The 24,865-nt window shown below is 37.0% G+C and overlaps 1 protein-coding gene across 2 annotated transcripts in view; it reads right to left on the reverse strand.

The window, feature by feature from the left end:
• Nucleotides 1-1,574: 1,574 nt before the first annotated feature.
• LRBA (LPS responsive beige-like anchor protein) overlaps nucleotides 1,575-24,865 on the reverse strand; it is a 1,331,662-nt gene continuing 1,308,371 nt past the window's right edge. For both annotated transcript variants that reach the window (XM_053703733.1, XM_053703731.1), the window contains exons 45-47: nucleotides 20,679-20,875; nucleotides 4,574-4,725; nucleotides 1,575-3,055 (exon numbers count right to left, since the gene is read on the reverse strand). In XM_053703733.1, the coding sequence (XP_053559708.1) occupies nucleotides 2,965-3,055; nucleotides 4,574-4,725; nucleotides 20,679-20,875 (440 nt within the window). In that variant the 3' untranslated portion in view covers nucleotides 1,575-2,964. The remainder of the gene's footprint in view (nucleotides 3,056-4,573; nucleotides 4,726-20,678; nucleotides 20,876-24,865) is intronic.

The following is a 24,865-nucleotide window of genomic DNA, read 5'->3' on the forward strand; positions in this document are numbered from 1 at the left end:
GTGTCCTGTAATGCCCCTATCAGGTCTTGAACTCTGGTCTCTTATGTTGTAGCCCAGTGACTTTCCACTGAGCCACCAGAGGGCTTTAGTTGTGGATGCTTTCCTTTTGTTTTCTGCTTTCTCTCTCTGGCTCCACCTCCTGTCAGCTGTTGGTGGTGTGCAATAATCAACAGACTATTTAAACCTGCCTGGCTAATCAGTCTTTGACCTGACATTGAGTTTTCTCAGTGTGTGCCTCTGTTTGTGGATGAAGATCATTTTGCAGTTTACTTTCTGGTATTGACCTTGGCTAGTTCCTAATTCTGTTCATGTGACCCTTTTGCCTTGAAGCCTGATTTTGGTGTGACCCGCTGGATTTTCTACCTGGCCTGTTTTCTGACCAAGCCTCCGGATTTACCTTGTACTGTTTTTGCCAGAGAGATACCAACCCTGCTAGTCTGACCTTGTTTCCTGCTTTAAGCTGCAGCTCTGGAGGCCATCTTATTGCTGCAGTGCCTTAACTTTCTTGGTTCTCTTCAGCTACAGTGTGTACCTAGTCTACTGCAGCTCATAAGTACCCCTGGTCCTCTGTAATTTCTATTTCTGTGAGTAACCTCGGCCTGCTTGAACTGCCAAGGCCTCTGCCTGCCTTAACTGCCAAGGACTGTTTAACCTCTGCGTGCCTGAACTGCCAAAGCCTGTGTTTAACCTCTGCCTGAGCTGCCAAGGCCTGTGTTTAACCTCTGCCTGAGCTGCCAAGGCCTGTGTTTAACCTCTCCTTGCCTGAACTGCCAAGGTCTGTGCTCAGCCTCTGCTTGCCTGAAGTGCCATCGCTCAGCCTCTGCTGTATCCTGTGTTCAAGCAACTCTTATACATGGTCTTGCAAGTATTCTGCCTGTGATACCAGTTTCTGTATTTCTCATTCCTAAAAGTAAGAAAGCTACATTAGCCCAATTCAATAAACTAGAGCCTGAACCGAATATGCCTCTGCTAATGAGTTTCACTCTCCAGACCCGTCACCAAGTGTGAGACCTTGCTTTTAGTGCACCCAGTCATTTTGCTGTACTACACTATTATGGATCCTTCTTTCCATGTGAGTGTATAGCGGCGGCGAAGGCCTTCTTCAAATTTTACTTAAGAGAAGGAAAGTGCCGTTGTGTTTCTGCAACTTGTGAAGTTCAGCAAATGGAGAGGCTGAAGCATGCTGTGTCTTAAATTTTAAGGGAAGTTTATGAACTTGTCATTACCTGTATTATGTACTTTTTGTTATATATATATTGTAAATTTATCCTTAACCTGTAAAGTTGTGTGCTTGTGCACCTGACTCAGTAGATCCTAAACCCATGCAACTTGCAAACTTTTTTCAGCAACAGTCATCCATCATGAGAAAGACCAAATGTTCTTTCTTCTTCTTTACAAAATAACTGTTCAGGATTTAAAAGGAGTCTAGTTATACAGGTAAAACAAATGGAATCTTTGTATGATTCAAAATATTAAGCCAAATCATTTATTGAATTATTACCATTAGCACCAGTTATTACCTCTTTGGGTACCATCATTCACCAGTAAACCTAATGACACAATAAAGACACACATTTATATTCTGAATTACAAATTCCATTTTATTGTTTGTATCCTTTTTTTTTCTTCAAATTGAATTACTTTATCTCACACTTCAGCTAATGAAAAGATTGTCACTTATAATGGGTAGAAAAAGGTGAGCTGTACCAGCAAGCAGGTAAACAAAGTTATTCTAGATCTGGAAAGCTATGGAATGCAGGTTCAGCTCATACACAGATAACAAGGTATAAACAAGTCTTTATGCAATACAGACTTACAAAACAATACACTTCTCTTCACAATATTTTCACAGAATTCTGCACAGCAATCTTGTAGAAAAAGTAGAACTAAGCAACGTCAAAAAAATTAGTTGCTTAGTATGGTATATATTACTTTAAATTAGCCTGCTCATTGCACAGAGACAGTGTGGCAGAAATATTTCAGAAACATATTGAAAATAAAACTTCTAGAATGCTAATGGTAACAGTAACATAGAACTTCTAGATAACGATGGAGAATGTTTGTTTTCTATGAGGTGAGGTCTGTTGGATCTGTAACTAAAGTAATGTGTAATATTAAAGAATACACGTACATTTAATGTTGCATTTTTAATATTACTGGATGTATATCAACACACATGTAAATAATTATATATATATATATATATATATATATATATATATATATAATTATTTTTTTCCCCATGAGTGATGTAACATCAGCTCCATCGACATATCAACAGTAATATCTTTCACAAGTCAGGGATTGTTTTGTTGATCAATGACATATAATTAAGTTAGCAAAATATTCTACCAACATGATGAAACCGTGATTTGGGGAAAACGTTACGCAATTTAGAATAATTATTTTAATTTACCCATCAAGTGTCAGCATTGCAAAAGTATAACCATTTGGAAAAAGAGCTACAGTATGACATAAAATGTAAGAAAGATAGCAAAGTTTAAAATGCCCATATTAATTACCCTTAATCACTTAATTAAAATCAAGGTCATAGAAAGCTAGGCCCAGTCACTATGAAAGGCCTAAAATCATTTTTGTAGCCACCATTAATTTAGCGTATTTTCCCAATACACAGATGAAAATAGACTTTTACTTAGGACTAAAAAATATATAAGTTTATATATTTACTTTTTAACTACAGAAGCAAGCAGCTATTATGTGTCCGCTTGTTACTCGTCCTTAGATCCACAAGAAAAAAAGTAAAGCAAAGTCTACAAAAATAGCAATTAACTCTAAAAATAGTTTGCTGATTTAAGAGTTTCATTTAAATTACATTCAGGTGTAATAGAACTATTTATAACAAACAATGCATTGGAGGTTTCCTAAATAGGTCGGTATTTAAAGTCTGTTTGCAACAGGACATAGACAGATTCAGTGCTTCAGTACAGTGTGTGCATCCCTGGATCAGTATCTTGTCTGATATTCATGGTGCCAGCGATTAAAGTCATTGTAGAACAGCACAATGCTTCCAGATGCCATGCCGGTCATTATGCACCTGCAAGAACACAGACAATCATTTAGGCATGCATTTTGTACGCATTTGCATATTTTTACCCAGAGTCCACTGCTCTAGAGGAACGCACTGCTAGTTCAGGTTTTCTGTGGAGGGGTCTACAATTTGGCTATACAATGACCTTCAGAGTCTGTATACAATTAAATAACTTTAAAGCCCTATCTATGCACATTATTTTAATTATAATAATAATTGCATTACAGAAACATTGGTCCAGCAGTGCTACCTAAAAGCAACAGTATTTAAACTAGAATATTGCACAGTGAAAGCCAATTCATTAACTAGACATGAAACTAACAGATTATCTTTTGATGCATTTAACGGTGGGCATCTTACAGTGATTTGCAGTTTCTAATTCTTTTGAAAGAAATATGTTGCTATGCTGACAACAATATCTGTTGTTTTGTTTTTAATGCTTATGAAGTCTCACTGTCAACTAGCAGTGCTCTGGGAGTTCTTCATCAGCCAGTAAGCAGCTGTCCCTAAGGACAAGTATGCACTTATAAACCTGTTTAATAAGCATGATAGATGTTATCATATTTAAAAGGGATATGGGAGTCAAAATCAAACTTTCATCATTCAGGTACAATTTTAAAAAAAGTTTCAACAAATTATACCAAGAGAATGAGGTTAATTTGGTAGCAGAAGTAAATTGGAGTTTTTCCCTCTAAATTCTGAAGGTTTAATATTGAGTTCCCTGGACACAAATGTTTACTTGATAAATGTGTTCTGACACACATTTAAATCCAGGTGTCTTTAAGCTTTTTTAGACCAGGGACACTGTTTTTTTTTCCACTTGCATGTGCAGTGAAGTCTCTGAAACCCCCAGACATTTTCATATATTAGTTCCCCAAGGAGAGATGGGCAATAATACATCTTGTAGAGAAGTGGTGCAGTTTATATGTTGTAAGAAAGGAGAGGAGAAAAAACAAACAAAGTGGAGAACCACAGTTCCACCATCTGCCTCAGGCTGTGCCTTAATTCTTTAACCTGGAAATGTTATTTAAATAATTCATAAGATCAAGATCGTTAAGAACCCTTCATTCAAGGGTTAAAATAAAATATTAATTAATTTACAAGAAATGTGTCCTCCAGTATGTTTGCAGATTACTTTTATATTACAAAATAATTATTTCTATTCCTAATTATAATAAAATTGGCAACATATTTTTTTGCCCTGGCACATTCCTGACAAAATATTGATGTTCACGAGTATTTTTGTAGCACTATAGGACTCTGTTAGTGTAATGGTTACACAATGTTTGTCAATAAAACGTTTTAAGAGGAACAAACGTACATTTTAATATAATTACGTTCCTAGTCCCAACACACTTGACAAATAATAATAATAACAATTGACTACATTTAAACAAGACTTATTTAACAAACGTCTACTTTGCATATTAAATTAGTATGGCTTAAGCAAAAGCATATCTGATTAAAGAATCAACAAAAGGATAGAGAAATAATGAAGTCTGCAAAAATATATGTCAAATGCACCTTTGGTCGAAAGACACTGCCATGGATCGGATCCCTGCGTCACAGCCTGGATAAGCAAAGAGCTGCTTCAAGTTAGAAACCTGCCACACCATAACCACTCCGTTATCCCCTCCAGTAAGCAGGTACTGTCCGTCCCGACTGAGAAGTATTGCCTGAAAGGTGAAGTACAACACAAATCAATTTCGTTTTTAAATTCTTCCATTTTGTTTGCTTAAACTTTAATTAAGAGACAGGAAATGTAGCTTAACAGGGTATGCATGCATTTTGTTACCATATAGCAGGAAAACCTTCCATAATGACAACCAAAACGTGATTATTAAATAAACAAACATCATCAAGTAAAATAAATTCCCATTGGAACCTTTATATTACTCTACCAGGTGTTACAGGGGTGAAGTAACACATTTTTAACAAGTGACTCCAGTAATGGAATAATATGTTAGTTCTTCTGATGAACTGCACCAGAACCTATAACACACTATATGACTGAACTGCACGTTTTATACTAACTACATAAAAAAGGCAAGGGAGTGTGCATCTGGCATGTATGTATAGGCACAGTCATGTTATTTTCCTATTTAGTTTCAAGCAGTTTACTGTAAAATCTCATGGGATTTCAGTGAAATCTCACAAGATAACAGCAAAGCAATGCATTACCTTAGCACTGCTGATGGACTTTTTTCTTTTTTTTTTTTTAAACTTGCAGCTGGACAGCAGCTGAAGTACAACTGTTCACAGAGCACTTACTTAATGAGCTGAAGACCTTGTTAGGTAAAATATATTTCCTTTTTACACAGAGGGATGTTTACAGTTATGCTGCATCACTTTAAGGTGATTTAGCATATGAGTATTATGTCCCTTTAAGCAGCGGTAGATACAGCCAGTGAGAAGACTGCTGCCCACCCTATTTACTTCCTACTATGTTCTCTTCTTTGCTGCATGTCTTTCCAGATCACATCAATTCTTATTTAGGAAGTCAGGCAGACAAGGAACATGCACAATATAAAGATAATGGAATAATTATTAACCTGACAATTAGATAACAACTTTTTAGCGCTGCGGAATCTGTTGGCGCTCTACAAATAACCGATAATAATAATAACAACTTAAGGATAGACTGGGGAACCTTACTGTGCTTTATAGCTACTTATTTTGTGCCTTGCAGTTAGTATTTAAATACGTTATACAATTTTAACCTTTACTGTCCCTTTAATATCAAATGTATTAAATAATTATTGTAGGAGTTAAATGACAACTTTGTTCTATTGTGGATATATTCAGAAATGCTAACACAACATGTAAAAATAGACACATTAATATGCACATAAATGAACCAAAAATAAAAAAAAACAATACAATGGTTTACAGCCTCAAACTACCCAAGTCCCTGATGAAATGAATGGAAGTTGTCAAATCACATGTGCTTTTAATGGACTGTAGTACTGTCATCAAAGTTGGTTATTTGACATCAGCATTTCATAAAACATTACCATCTGCTCATACAGAGGATAAAACAAAAAAACTGCACAACACTCTGAGCTCTGGTTAGTAAAACTAGGAAGTATTAAGATAAATGCATGATATGTTTCTCCTTGCATCATTTAAACTGGCAAATATGAAATATTTCATAAGCCATATACTTATTTGATCATAAGCTAAATCAATACTCATTTTGGTCCCTCATTTGCTCTATTGGCAATCTCCTGAGGCTATTTTGAACTTGCAGTGATTGCCATGACAAATAATTATTTGCTACATTTAGAAAATTCATCTGCAGAAAATCCATTAACCTTTTGGTCATGGTTCACTAGTGTTTTATATGCTGGGCTCTTCACAAGAGCAATGCTAGACTAGGAGGCAAATTAAAGTCATTAATCTTTAACCCTTCAACAACCAGAGAAAGTGGTTTCACTGTTATCTTTATTAAATTAAAGCAATAAAATGTATTATTTAAACCCTATCTATTTAAGCGACCCAGCAATCTGCAAACATATTCCTCACAAATGGTGCACCATTTATACGTATATCAATATAACTCAATAGGCCTCACATTCTCCAAAACAGAGACATTTTCCTGTAGATTTACTTTCATTCTGCACACAGCATAAACTAGAGCATGGTTTCCTATTATAAAGGGAACCATTTAGAAAAAGGTATTTTTGATGAGTAGTAGGATATGAAATATGTTGTAAAACTTCAGCTTCACTGACTTGCAACCAATTAACAATAACGTATTCTGGGACCAGTTATCTAAAAGGTATCTGGGCTTCTCATTAGGACTAGTGCTAAAGAGTCCCTGGTAGAATTAAAGGCAGCTTTTACCTTGCAAACAGTGTGTCTCGCAAGTGTGTCTTCTCTACATTTAGGTATCTGAATGAGCTGCTTACAGGACAATAGAGGTCACAAACATTTGTATAAAACAAATAACTAAGATAAAAGCAGTAAAAACGTGTATTGTTAAATTGCATTTAAATTTTTAGCAAAAATCATATTTTATGGAAACATTTGTATTAAAAAACAAAAAAAAAAAAACTATTTGATGCACACAGTATAGATTATAAAAAAAACTACACTGCAAATGCAGAAAACACTGAGAAATCGTTGCTTGTAAAACAAAATTCAAAGTGTAATGTTTTCCTTATTGTAAAATGAGTTTTCCCGCCTGTGCTAATGGGCCGAACAGGGGCGTTCTATGGGTGTGGCTGAAAGTTCTCTCTCAGGTCTGGTGTATTCTCTAAACATTTTCTCATATAGTAAAGTTTTCAATAAGAGATCCAGAGATCTATAACATATTCAAATATAAATGATATGTCCAGTAAGTGACGTGAATAAATCAGATGGTCTTGAAAAAATCCTCAAAGTGAAAAAAACAATATATAGTGTAACTCTGTGATGTACCCAGTGGTAAAGAGAATGTGTTTAGACGGTACCCTACTCACATGAGATGGAGCTATAGTAAGCTCATTCACTGCACAGACCTGCTTTTATACTGGCAGGCAAACAGTCTCCCAAGGGCTTCAAGAAGAACAATTTATTAAAATATACATATAAAATACAATAAAACATCCAATACACCAACATACATATGCTTGATCATGGAGTCCACATTGATCATCACTTAAGGTTCCTGTGACTGCACAGGTTTAAATTTCCTCTGGTTTCATCTGCGCACTATCTTCCTTGAAAAAGCTGTTGGTTAACGGTAAAACGTACGTCGTATTTTATCTCCCTCCAGGGACTCATCCATTTATACCCAACTACATCAGAAAAGGAGTGTAGACCCTGCAGGTACTGGAAGCGGAGATCGAGAGCGGTGTGAACGCTGCCCTGTATCCGCATCCATCCGCATTAGGGGTAAATCACTTGCAGTTAATATTGACTGCTCCTAGAAAGAACTCTGATCACGCATATGTATGTTGGTGTATTGGATGTTTTATTGTATTTTATATGTATATTTTAATCAATTGTTCTTCTTGTAGCCTTCTAAGCAGCAGGCTTCTAAGCAGCATGCCCCCTTTCCCTATACTTTACATTGTCCATTTTAAATAAAGTTGCACGGTGACATTGCAACGTCATTGCGCATGATGTCACCACACAAAACGCGAAGCCCCGGTGATACCTGTCACTATACAGGCCCGATCGCCGGGGTAGGAGCCTCCAGATCTCCCTCAAGGTGCCTATACAGGCCATGAGCCGTCGTTAGCACCTGAGTGAGACAATTTGCGATGGCTCCTTAAAGGGACATAAACCCCCCAAATTTTATTTGATGATTCAGATACAACATACAGTTTTAGACAACTTTCCAATTTACTTCTATTATCAAATTTTCGTTGTTTTCTTGTTATCCTTTGTTGAAAAGGAGTATGCATGTGTCCGTAGCACTATATGGCAGCAGTTTTGCAACAATGTTATACATTAGCAAGAGCACTAGATGGCAGCCCTATTTCCAGTCATTTAGCACATTACATACCTAGGTATCTCTTTTTTTTTTTTTAAGGTAAACTTTTTTTATTGAGGATATATTTTAATATACAACCTTTCGGTAATAAAAATTAAGACAGTGTCAATATTCAACAATGCATGAAAGGTACATACATAAGTGCAGGGTTCTGTAAATACAGACAACAAATGAGAGTGTAGACTTCTCCCTGTAGGGAAATCCTCGTTTTTACAGAGGTCACCTTTTTGAATAGACAATGACTTTTCAGGGATATACAATCATATATTATTATATTACAAAGGTGCTTTCCTTGGATCAACAAACCAGTCAATGGAAGTGAACAAATAGTGTAATTTAAACTAGTACATTACATCTCGGACCCCTATTAGTATGGGGGGCCTTCCGGCCCCTCTCCGCCTGTTGATTGTCAATCAGTATGATAGACTACTATCTTAGTATCTAGAGAGGTGTAGGGATAAGAGGTGAGAGAAAGAGAGAAAGGTGGGGTGAGGGGTGGTGGTGGCTGGAGGGGATACTTTCCTATTCATCTCCCCATTTCTGAGTATTTAGGTGGGGGCTAGGCGAGCGAGCATGGACTCCCAGGGTTCCCAAATTAAACAGTAATTGTTCAGCTGGCCCTGTTCCCTAGCAACGTAGTTTTCCATATTTTTGAGGTAGTTCACACCCTCTATCACACTCTGTAGTCTGGGGGGTTGGCTCTTTTTCCAATTTCTAGCTACAAGCAATTTAGCAGAAATTAGGATATAAATCAGGAGATTACGCTTGCCTTTAGGGAGCTTATCTACTCCTAGATGCAATATGGCCAGAGCTGGGCTTAAGGTTGGCGTCAACTCCAAATCTTTACAAATCTTTTCTACTTTCTGCCAATAAGTTGTCAATTTAGGGCAGGTCCACCAAACATGGATGGGGGACCCCGGCTCTCCACACTCCCTCCAACACAACTGCGAGTGCTCAGGGTAGAGTTTCTGTAATTTTGTGGGAACTAAGTGCCATCTGGTGATTACCTTTAAGTATAGCTCATATAGTGTGACGCAGTGAGTTGCCTTTTTCGTTAAACTAATGGCCTTACCCCAGGAATCTGGCGCAAATGTAGTTTGCAAGTCTCTCTCCCAGGCAGTCATATGAATTGTTTTTGGAATAGTCTCTTCCTCTAAAAGACAGTGGTAGTGTACTGTAAGGGGTTTATATTGTTGGGTGTTGGCTGTCCACCGTGTCTCCTAGATGGTCAGGTCCCTCAGTGAATCACCTAGAAAGCCCCAAGATTTCATTAGCGTACTAAGTCTCAGTAAGTCAAAGTGGAGTTTGGGGGTCAGTGCGGGAAGGTCTAGCATGTCCCTGTGTGTCTTTAACTGTCCATTACAGTAAAAGTCTCCCACGTTGTTTATGCCTGTAGCAGCCCATGCATTAAGATGTGTGTTAAGTAGTCCCACTAGGAGACCCCTTATTGGATGAATTGGCGAGGGGTGTGGGGCCACAAGTTTATTGTGTCTCAATTTAGCCCAAGCACCCTTTCACTATGTTGTTCGCAACATGGACTTTGGATTGCCAATGTGGGGGCACCCAAAGCAAATCTTCTAGGTTAGTGAATGCTGGCAGTGAGGCTTGTTCTAGTTCTCTCCACCTTGCCGGGGGGAGTACCTAGGTATCTCTTCAACAAAGAATAACATAAAAAGGAAGGAAATTTGATAATAGAAGTAAATTGGAAACATTTTCAAAATTGTATTCTCTATCTGAATAATGAAAGAACAATTTTGGGTTTTGTGTCTCTTTAATGTAGAGCAAACGTACAAGAAGAATGTGCAGCAGGCTGAGGGACTGTTACACTTTTACTGGGTTTAAACCATGACTCGGCGTTACAGAATTTTGTGTCGCTATACAAATAAATAATACAAAATTATTTCATAAAGTACATTATTTCCACACTATGATATTCCTTTAAAAAGCTGTTTTACAATAATGCATTATTCTTGGTCATCATAGACACTGGGATATCCCTTTAAAAAACGGTTTTACAGTAAAGCATTATTCTTGGTCATCATAGACACTGGGATATCCCTTTAAAAAACCGTTTTATGGTAATGCATTATTCTTGGTCATCAGACACACTGGGATATCCCTTTAAAAAACGGTTTTACAGTAATGCATTATTCTTTGGTCATCATAGACACTGGGATATCCCTTTAAAAAAAACTTTTACAGTAATGCATTATTCTTGGTCATCATAGACACTGGGATATCCCTTTAAAAAACAGTTTTACAGTAATGCATTGTTCCTGGTCACCATGGACACTAGGATATCCCTTTAAAAATCTATTTTACAGTAATGCATTATTCCTGGTCATCATGGTTTTAGCACTTCTGCCTCTCTAGGTTTTTCTCTGCTTTAATTATGCGAAAGAATTTCCCTTGAAACAATACTGTACAGTGCTGTACATATTTATGTGCTTCTTTTGCATTCTTAAAACACTGGAAAATTCTTTAGTGATGAAGAAACAAGACTCAAAAAGGAAAAAATATTACATTTAATGTGTATGAGTCAGCAAATTTATACCTGCACTGTGTAATATCAAGTGCAGAAAGAAATCAAAGGATGAACTGAAGATTACAGATATTCTGTCTAAGGGAGTAAACCACATATATCAAGAGCAATGTGAGAATGTACTAAAGAATGTACTATAAGTGATGCAATATAAAACAGTGTATGGCTAAATTGGTCTTTGAGCAAAACAAACAAGTTATTGGACCAAGTGAAGTCCATATGTAAAAGTACTAGATGTTTCTCTTTTTTGGTAATTGTCTGAAAATGTATCTTTATCAAAAAGTATAATGAACTCTTTAAGGAGGAGGGGTTAAGTACCTTAAAGATGGGAGTTAGACACTGGCCATTGACACACAGTGTCCCTGATTGGTTCAGAGGGATTGTAGCAGCGGGAGCACCAACTGGCTTACTGCACATGTACTATGACAGGTCACATAAGAATTTGTGTGCTGAGAAGTTTAAACATATGTACACATAAACCCAGTCCCTACAACTTACAACTTTGTTGTGTCTATTGACAGGTCACATAAGAATTTGTGTGCTGAGAAGTTTAAACATATGTACACATAAACCCAGTCCCTACAACTTACAACTTTGTTGTGTCTATATAAGCCTTCAGATGGTGGTTAGTCAGTTAAGGAAGTTCAGCAGTAAAAAGTTTTGAAATTGTGGTAGAGTAGATGTGTAATTGTATTATTATGCTGCCATAAATCGTCAGGTAATAAATATATGAAAGCACAATGAAAATGTGAGATAAACAAATTACATGTGTACATGTCACATGACATGAAGTTTAGAGTGTGTCGGATGCACAGTGCAGAATAAAAATCGGAAGGTATTTCCAGGGACGCACACAAAATGGGAACTGGTAAAATTCAGAACTAATTTACAGAGCTGCAAAGTGTCAGAAGACTTTGATGGCATGATATGCTACTAGTAAAAAGTTATTAAAAACAAAAAGAAACAAGGCCAAGTGAAATAGTCAGAAACAGGGTGGGGAGTAAAAAAGTTAGATGCTTAAAAAGTAACTTTTCAAATACAAATTTAGTATATCATTAATACTCATTGTTAACATATTGCACAAAGCATAATTCTTTGCTGCTCTAGATGAGAATATAACTAATAACTGAATCATATGCAGATATGCATCTCCTGATTGGCTAATTTGCCATATCTTCATCTATAGTGTTGGAAATTTCCATTAGTCCTGGACTAAAAAAACTAATATATTAGATAAGAATTTAGGCTTTTTGTTATATTATAGATTGAGTTTACTGGTAACATTTTACCTCACAGGTAAACTCTAGTAAGATTTTCTCACCACTGTTCATCATTTATTGCACTGGAGCATGCTTGGGCGCATTACTTTGACCTTGAGTCTTTGCATACATTAAACACGCCGTGATAGAAGAGAAAAAAATACATTATTTTTAACTAGAATGGCCCCTTAACATATCAACAAAGTTTTGTTAATTTTTTTTTGCATAGTTGAACAATAAAGAAATATCACTGATCCACCAAATTAAACCACCAACTACAACTTACAAGACTAATTGAATACAATTATAATCTTAAAGTTTATCCATCTTAATATATATCTCAAACTAAAATCCCACAAAAATACAGTAGATTTCTTTGTTGGGTTATATAATGTACATACAGTAAAATACACTGATGCAGAAAGCAAGAAATGCAATAAGGAAAATGGAGACACAAAAATAAGTCTGAAAAAAAAACTATTTGTGTTGTTTGTTTCCACTACTTAAAAAAATCATTTATTTTTTTTACTCCCTGAATCACAGCAAGGGAGCAGCTACTATGCCCACTCAGATCATAAAACAAAGCAAATAATTGGATCCCTCGGGTTGCAAGGGTTAGTGTCTTTGCCTCAGGTAACACAGCTCAATTTTAGGAGTGGATTTCCTACTCCATCCAAGTTATTGGTTCTGACATCTAAACATTGCATGGTCGATGTGCTTTGACAAGCTTCTGGCTGGGACTATGGTGGGCAACGCAGTATTTAAAACAAAAACAGGTGTATGATGTTGATTAGGCTCTGAGTTTCTCCAGGCAGTCTGGAGGTCTCTTGATAGTTTTCATGTTGCAGGCTACAAGAAAGTAAATTAGAATTCTGTCCTGCGTCTGATGATTGTAAATTGTTACTTTTGTCGACATCCTGTGGCTCAGGCTTACCATGACACATGAAACACAACCTGTTTAAGTCCCCTCATTCAGTCAATGGCAGCCAGTGTTGACCTTCAGGTTTCCTTGCTTTGACCTCTAGTCCCCCTCCCCCTCCTTCAGTCTGGCACATCCATGGGCAGGTACCGCTCATTGGGGGAGCTTGGCTTTAATCACACAGTTGCCACTTGCCTGCTAGCATGATAAAGTGCAGAAGCAGTTGGGAGGAAAAGACTGTGGATTGTTTAAGTCTAAAACCCAACAGGGACTGGAAAAAAAACTCCACGGCTGTAGTACACATGTGCTTGACTGGACTGCAGAGAGCGGAACTTCCCTTGCCTCAAGCTACAAACTCCAGCTTCCAGCACAGACTGAAATACTGCAGAAATTGTTTTAGCCAGCAAGGGATTTCACGATATCTTACAGATTTATTAACATGGTTGACAACATAATCACAACTGAAAGTGACAGATTATCAACATTATTATTGCAACAGAAACAAGAGAAAAAGAGAGAGGAAAAAAATAATAAAAACAAATTCTGAGCCATGAGCCAACATGTAATCTTGCCCTTTTCAAGGGTATGTACAAATGTGGCCTAACAAAGATGTTGAACTTGCATAATGGCAACATTAAAACGACAGTAAAGTCAAAACTAAACTTAAATTGATTGGATAGAGCGTTAAACTTATCTTTCCAATTTACTTCTATTATCAATTTCGCTTAGTTCTCTTGGTAATCCAAGGTGAGCACAGGAGCGTGCACGTGTCTTTAGCAATGTTATGCATAGCTCCAAATACTGCTCTCCTAGACTGCTATAGACACATGCACTCTCCTAAGCTCCTATCAGCCTACCTAGGTTTAATCTTCAACAAAGAATATTAATATAACAAAGCAAATTTGATAATAGAAGTAAATTGTAAAGTTGTTTAAAATTGCACGCTCTATCTGAATCATGGACGTTTAATTTTTACTTTACTGCCCCTTTAACAATCTCAAAACAAGTTTAGATAGTGAAATATGATGGTATATTGTCAAAATTCATTTTTTCATCATTTATAAGAGTATATTCAGTTAAAATAAACAAATCGCTGAATCACATGATAAAGCCGTGATAGTGTGTGTGTGTGTGTATATATGTGTATATATATATATATATATATATATATATATATATATATATATATATATATATATATATATATATATAGATACATATATATATACACACACACACATATATACATATACACACAAACATGGGTGGAAAAATATCACTTTAGTTTAAAAGCTACCAGGCTAGAAGGGAAATTATTTTTAGTAACTAATAAAACTCAAACAGAGCAATTTAAGATAAATAACACAAGCTTCTATCTATGATCATCATTCTGCTGGTTGTAATATCGCTAGGCATTCTGGTAGATGTTCTACAAATCGCTTCAATGGACCCCTGTTTGATTATATACATTGTAAAATGTATATTGCTCTTTTAAGGCTGCATTTATGCATAGGCAAGACTTAAAGGTGCAGCAGCAATGCCAAGGCACTAAGTCCTATCCTTCCATGTATACAATATTCATCCTCACCTTGAATTTAGGGAACGTATCATGCCAGACTAGTTAGAGAGACAGATAAGGTGCTTGAGGGAGTAAAATAGATGATAGCAGCAAAAATGAAATAGTGTATATGTTACAGCTAAAGTGCAGAAATTGTTTACCTAGGTAAATTAACTGATTTGCTCAGTTAAAGTGCGGAATCCGCACTTTACCTAGGTAATGTGCACATTAACGGCTTCCGTGTAGTTAAAGTTGGAAAAGTTTGTTTCTCTCATGTAAACTTTTGAAAAAGAAGCCGAAGAATGTTCCGATTTCGGTAGAGGGCAGATACTCTCCAGAGTGCTCTGTTCTAATCAGAGTCTCGGGCGCCGCAACTGACTCTGGGGACCTTACCATGGGTCCCAGCCTGCATGTCTTGAAATTCTCTGTCTGGGAAATTATCTATTGAATCTATCTATTTATTATAGATTCGATAGATAGATAATTTCCCAGACAGAGAATTTCAAGACGTGCGGGCTGGGACCCATGGTAAGGTTCCCAGAGGCAGTTGCGGCGCCCGAGGCTCTGATTAGAACAAAGCACTCTGGAGCGTATCTGCCCTCAGCCGAAATCGGAACATTCTTCGGCATCTTTTTCAATAAACAGTTTACATGAGAGAAACAATCTTTTCTAAAAAAGCTAAAGTGCTTGAAAGTGTATTATTTGTTTTTCAACTGTATTATCACAGATACATTACAGCTAGAATGGCAGATATTTTACATTCTCAGTACGATGTTCTTACATTTATTTGTGCTCATTGCATAATTCCACAATGGGTTGCAGGTTTACTGTTAACACCTATCATGTCTTAGCAATAAGTTTTAATAGTAAGCAATTAACTGCGTGAAGGGAAGTCGATTCTGTAACAATTCAGAATGCAGAATGGGAAATATACAATGCTTAGAAGTGTAGAAGCCAAGATGCTAATACATGCAAAAACAGAATGACAGCAGTTGTTATACCCTTGGGAAAACTACTATAAACTTAAGAAGTTGAAGTGTGTATGGGCAATGAATGATGCATAAAGTGCGCTGCACTGCCCTTTAAGATTTTGTTTTTACCTCCATTTTCAGAAGGAAGTGCCCCAGGCTCTCTAAAAAAACGTGATATGAACTGATTATCATAGGAAAAACCATGGGACTCCCTTTAGTTTATATATATATATATATATATATATATATATGTTACCGATAAAGTGCATTTTTTGCACTTTAACAAGTGCCTAGTAGGTAATGTGCAGATTACCTAGGTAATTTGAGAAATGAAACAATTTTTCTGCACTTTAAAGGATCACCCTAGTTAATCTGCACATTACCTAGATAATCTGCAGAATAACTGATTTCTGCACTTTAGCTGTAACATATATAGAAATATAGAACTACTGCAAGCAGAACTACCTGTTTCCTTGGGACCATTCCAACATTCTGCAAGTGTTATCTACACACTCAGATTTCCTAACTGTACAGGTATATTTCACTGACACATTTTAAATGAGTTCCATTTATAAAAATGATATTCAGCTTTTGAGCCCCAGCGGTACAGGCTTGCATAAGCTTTTTACTTAAAGCGACATTAAACACTAAATACAATTTATAAGCGCAGTATTGAGGTAATTCCCCGCCAATCTTTTGTCATGGGTGCCACCATGTTGAAAATTAGCTTTCACTGCATTCCAGTGCTGATGTGTTTGCACAATAGCAGCAACCCTGTTTCAGAATCCTGTAGTGTAACCTAGGTTATATAATGGTGGCATCCATTATTAGTGGAAGGATGCATGAAATGTATTTAGTTTTTAATGTTTTTTTTTTAACTTTGCCACCACCTCAAGGGTGGTCAGATCAAACCAGGATGATTGACACGCCCAGCTCTTGCACAATTGTCTGCGCGAGCGCAGGGGGAACGGCTGCACAAGCAATGGTAAATAAAGGCAGTGGATATTGCCTGATCGCTGCAATGCAGGGTAGGTGGGTTCCCGGACTACAATAAATGGGCCTCACCTTCGTATTTTATGTAAGGTGCTATCATTCCCAGCATTCATTCTAATAGACGTAAAAATAAAAAATAAACTTTTCCTGTAATATAATTTTTAAGCTGCCTTTGTATGCTTAATATAAAACACTTCTAAACATAAATGCCATGATGTTTGTGCTTTATTTAAAAATACAATAAATGAGAAAACTTGCTTCCTTGGCAACACTACAATGACCGAAAACACTAGACTCTTCTAAAAACCGTTATAAGAGTTCTTCAAACAGGATTTTGCAGTTTTAGAAACCAATCTAACTTTAAAACCATCTATTCTACTTCAAGCCTTTACCTCAGTTTTTGAATGACTTCAACCAGAAAACCCATTAAATACTTTTCCATGAGCACCTACACTAATTTTATTTGAAATCCATCGGAGAAATGTTATGCACCATCTTTAGCATGATTTTTGTACAACTGTTTGCACTATATGCATGCCCAGTTTTAAAATGTTACTATATAGAATCATTGTCTTGTTTTATTAAAATTTTAATATCTGTGACTAAATCCAACTATGAAACTAGCTATAAAACATGTTCAGAACAGAGTTCATTATGAATGTGACAGAAACTGCAAAGATATAAAGCAGTCATCGGCAATAATGTATTCATTTAGGCATGATGTGCTGCCTTCCTATTGCATACTTCCCAGTGTTTGTGGCAAGGTATTTGTCACAAACAACAACAAACTGTGTAATAAATGACAACCAATTTTAATCCAAAAACGTTTCCTAAAATAAAGCTCATGTCACAATTAGAAACAAACACGCAAGTGTTTTATTTAACCAGTTCTACAGAGCTATATAAATAAACAACAACTTGGGTTACACTATATACATATAAAACAAGCATATGTGTCTTTCATTAAAAATGACAGGTAAGTTAAATATATGGTGTGTTAATAATGGTTGTGTTGTGTGTGCATAGCGCTACACTAGTTTGTGCTGTTTATAATTTATCACTAGTTTAAAACATTTCACTCCTGATATCACTTAGTTTGTATCATATATCAGTTTTCTGATGTGTCTGTGTTATTGTATATTTTTTTCTATAGCTTCTAATTAGATGGTGTGATGATGATTATAAAAACAAATGATCACTAGGGCTGCATACATCTTGACTAACACAAACAGTAATCAATGCAGTCACACACACACACTGTCAGATCATCATGCAAAGACAGGGAAACTTACAAAATAAACAAACCTACAGCAATTCCAATTCTAAGGAAGTCAGAGTAACAGTCAAAAAAAGGAAGTAATAGATGTAAAGCACAAGTTATTTTAGAAACGAAGAGGACATGAATCACAACATTTTGTGATTTAAACAGTGCAAACAATTTTAAAAAAAAGTTTCCAACTTACTTCTATTATTAGATTTGCTTTGTTCTCGTGGTATTCTTTGTTAAAGAGATACCTAGGTAGGTAGCGTGCACGTGTCTGGGGCACTACATGACAGGAAAACATGCTGCCATCTAGTGTTCTTGCAAATGTATCACATTATTTTAACACTGTATATAGTGCTACAGAGTGACACATGCACAGTCCGACATATTGCCCTACTTTTCTACAGGATACCAAGTGAATGAAGAAATAATGGTAATAGAAGTAAATTGGAAAATTGTTTCAAATTGGCTGTTCTATTTGAATTAAGAAAGATATTTTGGGGGTTTCATGTCCCTTTAAATTTGACATTACTGTCCCTTTAAGCCAGCAGTCACTAAGGTATGCAGAAGGCAAAGCCAGGATTGTGTATAATGGAGAGTGGGTTATACTCAGGGTGGTGTGTAGTGGAAGAGTAAATACAGACCTGCCAATAATTTTATTTCAAGGGGCCGAATTATCAAGCTCGGAATGGAGCTTGATGCCCCTGTTTTCGTGCGAGCCTTCAGGCTCGCCGGAAACAGCAGTTATGAAGCAGCGGTCTAAAGACAGCTGCTCCATAACTTGTCTGCCTGCTCTGAGGCTGAGAAAATCAATCCGCCCGATCGCATACGATCGGGTTGATTGACACCCCCTGCTAGCAGCCGATTGGCCACAAATCTGCAGGGGGCGGCATTGCACAAGCAGTTCACAAGAACTGCTTGTGCAATGATAAATACCTAAAGCGTATGCTGTCGACATTTATCAATGTGCGGCGGACATGATACGCTACATTGTATCATGTCCGCTCGCATTCTAATAAATCGGCCCCAAAATGTTTTAGATGTAATCAACATGATGAGAAATTTTAAAATGTTGAGCTACTGCAAAGTAACATTCAGCGCAATAATTGTTAAGTAAAACACGTGATCTAGCACGGTATAATAGTATGTAGAACTTTAATAACCTTGGAAACCAAACCTAGACCGAAAAAAACAAGATTCACAACTATTAAAACCTCTAGTTGACACTTAAAGGGACATAATACTCATATGCTAAATCACTTGAAACTGATGCAGCATAACTGCAAAAAGCTGACAGGAAAATATTACCTGAGCATCTCTATGTAAAAAAGGAAGATATTTTACCTCACAATTTCCTCAGCTCACCAGAATAAGTTCTGTGTAAAAAAGTTATACTTCAGCTGCTGCCAAGCTGCTCGTAAAAAAGAAAAAAAAGGAAGAAATGAACAGAAGCCAATCAGCATCAACAGTGCTGGGGTCATGAACTCTTTTACTGTGATCTCATGAGATTTCACTTAACTCTCATGAGATTTCATAGTAAACTTCTTTAAACTGAATAGGGAAATAAGATAAGTGTGCACGAAGCTCACTCCCTTGCCGATCCCAGGACAGACATACTGATTTGTTGCTTAAAGTCCTTTACAATGGGGTGTGAATACTTAGGACATTTTGAGGTAAAATATCTTTCTTTTTTACATAGAGATGTTCAGGTGATATTTTCTAGTCAGCATTTTACAGCTTTGGCATCACTTTCAAGTGTTTCAAGATTTGGGTATCATGGCCCTTTAATTAAAGGGACAGTCAAGTCCAAAAAAACCTTTCATGATTTAGATAGGGCATGCAATTTTAAACAACTTCCCAATTTACTTTTATCCCCAAATTTGCTTTGTTCTCTTGGTATTCTTAGTTGAAAGCTAAACCTAGGAGGTTCATATGCTAATATCTTAGACCTTGAAGACTGCCTCTAATCTGAATACATTTTGACCACTAGAGGGCATTAGTTCACATGTTTCATATAGATAACATTGAGCTCATGCACGTAAAGTGACCTAGGAGTGAGCACTGATTGGCTAAACTGCATGTCTGTCAAAAGAACTAAAATAAGGGAGCAGTCAGCAGAGGCTTAGATACAAGATAATTACAGAGGTAAAACGTGTATTATTATAACTGTGTTGGATATGCAAAACTGGGGAATGGGTAATAAAGGGATTATCTTTCTTTTTAAACAACAAAAATTCTGGTGTTGACTGTCCCTTTAATTCTTAAATAGATAAGTAGTGCAGACTTCAAATCTGTTGATGGCCCAGTTTAGGCAAAACCATACTATAGCGTTAAATATTATTCTTAGGTTTTTTTGTTATTACTTAACTCTAAGTAATAAACAAACACTACAGAGTAATTCTTAATAAGGATATTAAATTAAAAAGATGAACCTACTGCCCAGCAAATACCCACAGAGTAAAATCTTATGGTCTTCCTATTATTGTTGTAAGAGGATATGTAGTGATGATAGCTGACTGCGGTAATACTTCTACCAGCACAGATAGGTTACCAATAAACATTCACAATGGCTGTCTAAAAGAAGGAAGATTATATTTTATTTCTGATCAAGATACCTTTGGGGTTAGCAGAATGCACTTACCCGTGTATTATCTTCAATTTCCATGGAGGCTTGAAGTTTACCATTAACACTGAATACACAGAAAAGCCCTTTTTCATAGTACACAACACAGTGTCCCTCTCTTGAAACCTGAATAAGTTTGGGTCTCAGACAGTTTTGTGCAGCTTCCAGACTCCTCAAAAGGTCTCCATTCATAGAATGTATCAGACACGGACCTTCTGAATAGAAAAGGTAGAGGTAATTGGTAAAAGCATACTTTTTTCTCTGTATATTAGACAAATCACATGCCCTCTAGTAAACAATGTATTAAAGACACTGCTGCATCCTCAACATACATCAGAACTGAATCATAAGTTACTTCTCAGATGGTACCTAAACTCCAGGGCAGTTTATAGGGCTCGGACATATTTCAGAAGGGATAAATCTCCTCTTACAGTTTTTTAAATTGGCAACCTGTTTGACTCATGGGGGGGGGGGTGAATTAGAGGTGGTGTCCTGAATATCTATCAGGCGTCACAACCTTAGCAGAGAGTGATTTAGAGTTGTTTTGGTATTATTTCCAATTTATCTTCATGTATTCCGATAGGAAGACATATACTGTCTAGTTAGACTTTTCTCTCTAGACTATCACAGTCTTCATCTGTTTAGAATGATACATTAAGATCTTATGTATGATATATTTATATATAAACTATCTCTGATACATGGACCATGGTACTTGACTAACACACCTCTTGTCTGCATTATGCAAATTCCTAAATATAGTTTTTTCGTTAAAAAAAAAAGAAAAGAAGAAGAAGAAAATTATCCATAATCCTGGTCTCCCTAAACTTATGTAAAACAAAAGAAATGTAACATTTCTTAATGGTAAGAACAGATTTTTAGAGATTTACCTTAAAAACAGGAAAGTTCAGAGGGAACATAATTTGTTATTTAAAGGGACATGAAATCGCAAATTTTTCTTTCACGATCCACATAGAACATACATTTTTAATCAACTTTCTAAATTACTTCCATTATCAATGATCTTCATTCTCATTATATCCTTTATAGGAGCAGCAATGTACTACTGAGAACTAGCTGAACACTGGTAAGCCAATGACAAATAGGCATATATGTGCAGCAACTAGTCAGCAGCTAGCTCCTGAGCCTACCTAGGTATGCCTTTCAACAAATGATACCAAGAGAACTACGCAAATTAGATAATAGAAGTAAATTGGAGAGTTGGTTAAAATTGTATGCTCTACCTAAAGCATGAAGGAAATATTTTGGGTTTTGTATCCCTTTAAAGAGGCACTGTACTGTAAAATTTGTTTCCCCTTAATGTGTTCCAAATGACTTGTTATACTTACCGCTAAGTATTAAATGTATGGGAAATTGTTCCTTCATGTTTATGCTCATTAAAACCATCAACTTTTGTTTGTAAGGATATGTCCATTTAAATGGGCAGACCCTGCAGAAAAAGCAGACCTCATCCTATCTATTTTTGCACACAGTGTCTAATAGTTAGGTACTAAAAATGAAAATTATGGTTGGGGGTTTCAATTAGCAAAACCACCTATTTCAGATACCAAAATCTCTCTCACCCCCACTGGGAGGTTAATTTACGCTATAATTTCCCATTTACATATCTTTCTACAGAGCATACAAACATATTCATGTGTTAAGTAAAAGTGGTGGTTTCAGTAGGCAAAAATTGCTATTTAAAATAAGAAAATAAAGATGAATGAATTATTTATATAAATATTTTATAAAAAAGGAAATTTATGCTTACCTGATAAATTTGTTTCTTTTACGATATGACGAGTCCACGGATTTCATCCTTACTTATGGGATTATCGCCTCCTGGTCAGCAGGAGGAGGCAAAGAGCACCACAGCAGAGCTGTATATATAGCTCCTCCCTTCCCTCCCACTCCAGTCATTCGACCGAAGTTAGGAAGAGAAAGGAAAAGCCAAGGTGCAGAGGTGACTGAAGTTTAACAAAAATAAAGACCTGTCTTAGAAAATGACAGTGTGGGCCGTGGACTCGTCATATCGTAAAAGAAACAAATTTATCAGGTAAGCATAAATTTCCTTTTCTTTTATTATTATTTTTTTTATATGACGAGTCCACGGATTTCATCCTTACTTATGGGATACAATACCAAAGCTATAGGACACGGATGAAAGGGAGGGACAAGACAGGAACCTAAACGGAAGGCACCACTGCTTGAAGAACTTTTCTCCCAAAAACAGCCTCGAACGAGGCAAAAGTATCAAATTTGGAAAATTTGGAAAAAGTGTGAAGAGACAACCAAGTTGCAGCATTGTTCAACAGAAGCATCATTTTTGAATGCCCATGAGGAAGCCACAGCCCTAGTAGAATGAGCCGTAAATTCTTTCAGGAGGCTGCTGTCCAGCATTCTCATATGCAAAACGGATGATGCTCTTCAACCAAAAAGAAAGAGAGGTAGCCGTAGCTTTCTGACCCCTACGTTTTCCAGAGAAAACAACAAATAATGAAGAAGATTGACGGAATTCTTTAGTCGCCTGCAAGTAAAACTTCAGGGCACGGACCACATCCAAGTTATGTAACAGACGCTCCTTCTTAGAAGAAGGATTAGGACATAATGAAGGAACAATAATTTCCTGATTAATATTTTTGTTGGAAACAACCTTAGGAAGAAAACCAGGTTTGGTACGTAACACCACCTTATCGGAAGGAAAAATAAGGTAAGGAGAATCACATTGTAATGCTGAAAGTTCAGAATCTCTGTGAGCAGAAGAAATAGCAACCAAAAATAAAACTTTCCAAGATAATAATTTAATATCTATGGAATGCATAGCTTCAAATGGAACCCCTTGAAGAACCTTAAGAACCAAATTCAAACTCCAAGGAGAAGCAATAGGTCTAAACACAGGCCTGATTCTAGTCAGAGCCTGACAAAAAGATTGAACATCGGGAATATCTGCCAGACGTTTGTGAAGCAAAATAGACAAAGCAGAAATCTGTCTCTTTAAGGAACTTGCTGATAACCCTTTCTCCAATCCATCTTGGAGAAAAGATAAAATTCTAGGAATCCTAATCTTACTCCATGAGTAGCCCATGGATTCGCACCAATAAAAATATTTACGCCATATCTTATGGTAAATCTTTCTAGTAACAGGCTTGCGTGCCTTAATCAAGGTATCAATGGCCGATTCAGAGAACCCTCGCTTAGATAAAATCAAGCGTTCAATATACAAGCAGTCAGCTGCAGAGAAATTAGATTCGGATGTAGGAAGGGTCCCTGAATGAGAAGGTCCTGTCTCAATAGAAGCTTCCACGGTGGCAGAGAGGACATGTCCAGCAGCTCGGCATACCAAGTCCTGCGAGGCCACGCAGGAGCGATGAGAATCACAGAAACCCTCTCCTGTTTGATCCGAGCAATCACCCGGGGAAGGAGAGCAAACGGTGGAAACACATAAGCTAGGTTGAATGACCAAGGCATCTATCAGTTTGGACTGAGGATCCCTGGACATGGATCCGTATCTCGGGAGCTTGGCATTCTGATGAGATGCCATAAGATCCAGCTCCGTTCTGCCCCATCTGAGAATCAGGGTGGCAAAGACCTCCGGATGGAGTTCCCATTCCCCCGGATAAAACGTCTGTCTACTCAAAAAATCTGCTTCCCAGTTGTCCACTCCTGGGATGTAGATTGCTGACAGATAACAAGAGTGAGCCTCCGCCCACCGAATTATCTTGGATACTTCTGTCATCGCTAAGGAACTCCTTGTTCCTCCCTGATGATTGATGTAAACCACAGTCATGATGTTGTCCGACTGAAATCGGTTGAATTTGGCCAAAGCTAACTGAGGCCAAGCCTGAAGCGCATTGAATATTGCTCTCAACTCCAGAATAATGATGGAAGTAGAGACTCCGATCGAGTCCACACACCCTGAGCCTTCAGGGAATTCCAGACTGCGCCCCATCCTAGTAGACTGGCGTCCGTTGTCACTATCACCCATGAGGGTCTGCGGAAGCACGTCCCTTGGGACAGATGATCCTGCGACAACCACCAAAGAAGAGAGTCTCTTGTCTCTTGATCCAAATCTATCTGAGGAGACAAATTTGCATAATCTCCATTCCACTGTCTGAGCATACTCAGTTGCAGAGGCCTGAGATGAAAACTAGCAAATGGAATGATGTCCATTGCCGCCACCATCAATTCAATTACCTCCATGCACT

The sequence above is a fragment of the Bombina bombina genome, chromosome 2, assembly GCF_027579735.1.
Source record: "Bombina bombina isolate aBomBom1 chromosome 2, aBomBom1.pri, whole genome shotgun sequence".
Lineage (NCBI taxonomy): Eukaryota > Metazoa > Chordata > Amphibia > Anura > Bombinatoridae > Bombina > Bombina bombina.